Here is a 6,532-nt window from a genome sequence, read left to right on the forward strand (position 1 = left end):
CGGCAGCGCCTCAGTCCGCAGCACGTCGGCGGCGAGAGCAGCAACAGGCGGAGCAGCCTCAAGAACAGGCTCCGCAGCTTGTTCAACTCTCCCCTGATCACCCTCGTCCACGCAAATCGCCCCTGATTGACCGAACGGCGCGAGATCTCAGAAAAAGAAAGAGGCAGAACCTATGATAGAATTCGAGACGCGATAGTATAAAACACTCGGAGTCACTACAACGCACCTGGCTAGGACGAGACGACGTTGTCTGTGTCCATGGGGTCATCCTCCTGGCGCGCCGGAGAGGTGGCAGAAGTAGCGACCCTGTCGAGTGAAATCCATTCGACCAATAAACAGGAGTTCACTCAGATATCAGAAGAAATTAGAAGATCGATACACTTACGTGGAGGTGACGGGGACAGCAACCCTCATCCGCGGCAGAGCCTTCCGAGGTTTGGACCCACTCGGTTTGGCTGCCTTGGAAGACTGACCCGCAGGCTCAGCGGCAGCATCCCTGGCCCTCTTGGTGCTCCGAGCACTCGGGGCCACTGGGACAGCGGGCGGAGCACTCGAAGATGCCGGAGGGACCGAGGGAACGACAGGCTCGTGTCGGCGCTTGGTCCGATGCTCTAATTGCGGAGGCGGCGAGTCCTACTCTTCGTCTTCCTCCTCTTCCTCGCTAGTCTCTTCCTCCGACTCCCCGCTGTCGAAGACATACTCAGCGCTCTCCACGCTGCCTTCCTCCTCCTCCTCGGCCGGGTTCCCGTTCGAGACGGGAGAAAACCAGTTGGTCCACTTCTGCATGAAATACAGTCGGCGACATCAAGCGACAAGCAGAGATTCAAGAAAGCGATAAAACTAAAACACATACGTGCACTCGACACATGGTACTCACCTGATTCCGAGGAGGATTGTCCGCGCTGAAAGCCCTCACTCGCCGAGACCCTCTGGGGTTCTCGCAGGCGCCCGTGATCTGGAGCACCCACGACGCCACCTTCTCCTCGGTCACGCTCAGGACGTTAGTCCGAGTGGAGTCCTCGGTCCCCGAGTAGTGCCACATGGCGTGGTCGTAAGCCTGCAGTGGTTGTATGCGCCGACCAAGGAAAGTCTCCAGCAAATCCATGCCAGTGATTCCCCTCCTGACGACGTCTACGAGTGCGTCGACCAAGGGCTGGATGTCGAGCTTCTCCGCCTTCGTGAGCGTGAGCTGCTTAGGTGGAGCGGGACGATCAAGGCTAAAAGGGGGCAACCCTGAAGAGGCATTCGGATAGGCAACGTCTTGGCAGTAGAACCACGTCGACTGCCAGTTCCTGACCGACTAGCTCAGCTGAAGAGCAGGATAACTACTCCGACTCTTTTTCTGGAAGCCTAAGCCCCCGCAGAGCTGGAGAAGATGTGTCTTATCATCCGACTGGCTGAGTCGTTTGATGGTTTGGGATCTAGCAGAAAATATGTGTTTGAACAACCCCCAATGGGGGGGGGAGCCGATGAAACACTCGCACATAACGATGAAAGCAGAGAGATGGGCGATAGCATTCGGAGGAAAGTGGTGAAGCTGTGCCCCGAAGTGGTTCATGATGCCCTTAAAGAAAGGATGCGGGGGCAAGGAGAAACCTCGGTAGACATGGCTGAGCAGCAAGACGCGCTCCCCCTCCCGGGGTGCCGGCTCGACCTCGTCCTCAGCCGGCAGCCTCCAAGACTTGTGAACGATCATCCCGTCCTCCACCAGCTGCAGCAGATCCCCCTCCATCACCGTGGAGGGGAGGAAGTCGCCTTGAATCCACCCCGCCGGCAACGGCCGCTGAGCAGGAGCCGCCGCCTTCCCCTTCTTCTTCCTCGCCTCCATCTTGCTGGTTTGATCCTTGGTCATGGCGGAAGTTGCGAGTTCGCGGAGAGAGAGGAGGAGTGGGGAGGTTAGGTGCGCTGAAGGAGGCGAGGAGGACGAAGCAATGGCAAAAGATCCGGCGGGCGTAACGAAAAACCCTTGCCGCCGGGATTTAAGTAAGGTTCCGACTGGGTCGCTGGCAGGTGGCCCCGAAACCTTATCCCCCGACCGTCCACAGCGATATCGGTGGAGGAGTTGAAGGCGCGAGAATCGAGGTGTCAGGCGCTAATCGAGCGCGCTGGCGTCATCCCCGCTGAGCACGCGGAAACCGAATTTTGAAGATCCCGGAAAATCCGCTGCTGTCAGTTGACGGGTCGCGTCAAGAGATACCCTGAATACACTCGGTTTCCGACGGTTTGTTCCACGGAGATTTCCACTCGGATCGTTGGTCAGAAAAGATAAAATGGATCGAGGCAAGCAATGCCCAAGCCAAGTCCGTTCCAGTCGGATCCAAACTTCAAGCATCGCTTCGTCGTTCCAACCCCAATCCATTCGGGGACTAATGATGGGGTTATAGTCCTAGAGTAGGGTCATAGGCCTGCCATGTAGATCCAACCCAAGGACTACCCCTCACAAAGGACAAGGCCCTTAGTCAGCTCCGACTGAATTAAGGAGCCCCCATCATCTAGTCGGTAACAGGTTCTCGATCATCCAGTCGGAGACTAGCATTCGGAGGATATCAAGCTAACCGACTGGATACCACTCGGTACATCGTAACCCCCCTGAAGGGAAACGGTCGTACGTTTCCAGGTGCATTTATTAGCATTTAGGGCATACGTTACCTGCAACATACGCATTCAATCGCCACTACTCCACCCCTGTACCGGAGCCGTTGTGGAGGGCAACGCACTCTATATAAGCCACCCTCCCCCACTGGTAGAGGGGTTAGCAACTCATTGTATTCCATATTTCCACTCGACAACAAGCTCCCTGAGCACTGAAACGTAGGGCTATTACCTCCACCGCAGAGGGGCCTGAACTCATACAACCTCGCCGTAGCTAAGGCTCTGCCCATCCTTTTCGTACCCTACACATCTACTGTCAGGCTTATACCCACGACAGTAAGAGATCAACCTTCAAGAGAAGAAGGTTGAGGTTGAGGCTACTTAGGAGGACACCAGATGTCGGACTCGGATCCCAATGTGGCGAAGATTGTGCAAGCCTACCGTGGTAGGATGTTAAAGTGCTTGTCAGTCAGTTTGGATAAGCCGACCGGTGAGGAGGAGCTAGCTGCAAAGTGAGCAATTTGGCACGGACCACCAGATAGGGAGGCAGCAAAATGAACTTTTTTGCTCAAACAGGTGGACTGATAACTTTTGGGATCGTCCAACGACTACGCAACCGACATAAAGACTGCATGCACAAGCCACCGACAAATGGAAACATCCGATCCCCAAGAGTCGCCCAAAGACTTTTCGCCACACCTGACCAAGTTTGTCGATGTTGTCATCACACTTTGGAAGTTTGTGGATGTATAGAGCTCATTAATGGCACGTTTCTGGAATACAATGATATTACCTCATTTCTCTTACGGTCGGCATGCACGGAACAATGCTCATTTTATCCTCTCATTTCTGAATTTTCGTTCAAAAGAATCACCTGCCGAATCAAATTGATAGAAAAGACCACATCTAAATGCAAACGAAGAAATGACCAGCTGAACCGTGGTGGCAGGCGCGTCAGACAACACGTGTCACTTGTTGTCACTGTCGCTTGCGGCAGCCCTTGCACCATAGGATTTGAAGCAACGTTAGAACAAAAACGGCTGACATGGCACCTGCCGCCATGAGCTGTGGCGGCAGCCAAACATATGAGCGCTTGCGTCTATGTTAAAAAAATGGTAGGGACGCCCGGATAAAAGGGCTGTAGGCAATTGATCAACATGCATGTTTTTCGTCTGTATTAGCTTAACCAGGTCTAGCTAGAACAACTACCAAAATGTCTTGTCTGGAAGCCACATGCACCACTACTCTGCACTCTCTACGTACTCTCTACCAATATGGCAAATCCAAATAGTTAAACTAAACCAACAAAAAAGAAAAGAAATCCTAGCTAGATCAGTCTTGTAAAAACTTTTTGTGTTCAATATTTCTTGGTGATGACCGCGTTTCGGTGTGCAGGTGTGCGAAGATGCCAACCATGGGGGCGGTGTTGTAGGTGCAGGCTTCCGTTTGCATGTAGTTGTCGCGTCTGTCCCTGAACCTATCGAGGTGGTCCGGCCCGCCAACGATGGCGCCGACGACCACGTTCGGGTTCGCCCCCTTCCTGAGGAACCAGTTGTCGTACCCCTGCATGCATCCGATGAACCTGCCGTCGCCGCGGTGGGACACGATGGACGCGCCACGGTGGTGCATCCGCCGCGGGAACCGCTGGCCGTAGCCGACCAAGTAGCTCACGCCGGCTGGGTTGGCGCCGAGGACGTAGTCGGTCTGTGATCGCGCCAGGGTCAGCAGCTGGTCGGCATGCGCGGGCCCATCGGGGCACTGCAGCACCGGTGGCTCCTGGCCGGCGCCGGCGGAGGTGAGGTAGCGGGAGTAGACGGTGAGGAGGAATGCGGCGTTGGTCACGTACTGCATGTTGTTCCATTGCCGGACGAAGAGCATGCCGCCGGCCGTGCGGTTGACGTTGCCGGCGTCGCCGTTTTTGTTGAGGCAGGCGCAGAGGTAGTGCTCCGCCTTAGCCTTGTACTTCTCCAGCGTCGCCTTGTGCTCCGCCTTGGCCTTCCCTTCCAGCAGCACCTAAAATCACACGACACGTACGTACGTTAAGAAACACATTTTATCCCGAGTGATATTCGACGTACATCTGGTATGCAGTTTGATTTTCTGAAGAAATAATAGCATACGCGAGGAAAACATTTTCGATCGTGCATGCCATACCAACTAAAGAAACAAAATTTTGTTTTTTTGAGGGGACTGAGAAGAAACAATCGTGCAATATAGATTCCTTGTCTACCGTTTCACTTAGAAAACTACTAATAAAATTAGAGGATAATTAGTTAATTTGTTAGCTGCGCAGTCATATGTACAGCTGATGCTCACCTTGGTGGCAAGGATCTGGAGGCCGGCGTACTTGACGTCCCAACTGAACTCTGTGATGGCCCAGGTGGTGCCGCCAAACTCTTCAGCCATGTCCACGGCGTAGTCCAAGTAGCTCGCCTTTCCCGTCGCCCGGTGCAGCCATAGCGCCGCCCACAGCATCTCGTCGCCGTACCCGCTCACCGACGCGTAGTAGCTATACGCCTCACCGATGCTACTGTCGTACTTGCCCCTGTATTTGTCCCCGAACTCGAACAACTGCATATGGACGTAACATTATTACACGTTAGTGATGATGTTACATATTTCATTTTCAACAGAGCGACAACGACAATGGCGTTGTATATGTCTACGCACCTGCTCGGCGTGGTGGAGGAGAACTTGTGCGTAATGGGGTTTGGTGCGGCGGAACACCATGGAGGCAGCGGCCAGCGCGGCGGCGGTCTCGCCCACAAGATCCGAGCCGGGGTTGTCGCGGTCGACCTTGTAGGCCTGCCGCGATGTGGTCATGTCCTCGGGCCGCTGCCAGCAGTAGTGGTCGGTGTCGCCGTCGCCGACCTCGGCCCAGAGCACGTACGGCTCGGTGTGCGCCTTGACGAAGTAGTCGGTGCCCCACTTGATGGCCTCCAGCACGTGCCGCCACTCGCCGGCCGCCGCAATGTCGTCCGCGAACTCCATGGCGCTCCACGACAGCATGGTGACCGTGAACGCCATCGGCAGGCCGAACTTGACATTGTCGCCGGCGTCGTAGTACCCTCCCACGAGGTCCACACCCTGCTGCAGGCCGTCGGCGAGGCCGGAGTGCCCGCGCCACTTGACGCGCTGGTTGTGCGGCAGGTGGCCCGATCGCTGCGCCTCGAAGTAGAGGAGGCTGCTGTGAAGCGCCTTCTTGTAGTCGAATGGCGCCGCGCCCTCGCCGCCGGCCGCCGTGAACGGAAGGAGCACGACCGTGAGGGCGGCACAGATGGCCAGAGACGTCAGCATTTTGATTCTTCTCGCCATGTTTGCTCCACTGCTTTCTCTGGGTTTAGCTCTGTTGTGCTTCTCCCTGCTCCTTTCGTCCTCGTTATATAAGACCTGATCACCATGTGATGTCTCCCTAGTTGACCATCTTTAGTCAAACCCTACATCTTAATACCAGGTGGTAGGCGGCGGCTAAGCTTGTATGACTCTTAATACCAGGTGTTAATCATTGATTACTGGATCCAACAGCCGGATCTAGTACAAAAGAATGTTGGGTAACATGTACTTGGGTGGTGTCATTGGACGATGAAGAGATGGTAACATGTACACCTGGTTGGATGTTGGTGATGGTTATTCTTGCTGTCGGTAGTGAGGTGGAGGTGGAGAATTATTGGTTTAATGAAGATATATATGTGGAGGTAGACTAGTTAATTAACAATGCTAGCTAGGCAGGGTTGACTTGCGTCATGCATCAACAACCGTGCGGGTTGTTGTGCATTGCACGTTCTAAGTTCAGATGTAGAGTATGTTTTGGTCAACGTAGAGGCAAGCCTAGACTCGATGTTATTGTTCATGTTGCTCCAACCACATATTTGCAAGGCGAAAGAAAGCGCGTGATTTAACCCATTTTCCTGAATAGAGAACAAATTCGGTGATACCACCC

At 54.4% G+C, this 6,532-nt stretch overlaps 1 protein-coding gene across 1 annotated transcript; it reads right to left on the reverse strand.

Moving 5' to 3' along the window:
* Positions 1–3,785: 3,785 nt before the first annotated feature.
* LOC123412285 (endoglucanase 21-like) lies at positions 3,786–5,924 on the reverse strand. The gene is made up of 3 exons (XM_045105236.1): positions 5,263–5,924; positions 4,909–5,163; positions 3,786–4,605 (listed from the first exon to the last, which is right to left on the reverse strand). The coding sequence occupies exons 1-3, from the start codon at positions 5,905–5,907 to the stop codon at positions 3,925–3,927; spliced, it is 1,581 nt and encodes a 526-aa protein (XP_044961171.1). The 5' UTR covers positions 5,908–5,924; the 3' UTR covers positions 3,786–3,924.
* Between the last annotated feature and the right edge of the window lie 608 nt (positions 5,925–6,532).

The sequence above is a fragment of the Hordeum vulgare genome, chromosome 7H, assembly GCF_904849725.1.
Source record: "Hordeum vulgare subsp. vulgare chromosome 7H, MorexV3_pseudomolecules_assembly, whole genome shotgun sequence".
Classification (NCBI taxonomy): domain Eukaryota; kingdom Viridiplantae; phylum Streptophyta; class Magnoliopsida; order Poales; family Poaceae; genus Hordeum; species Hordeum vulgare.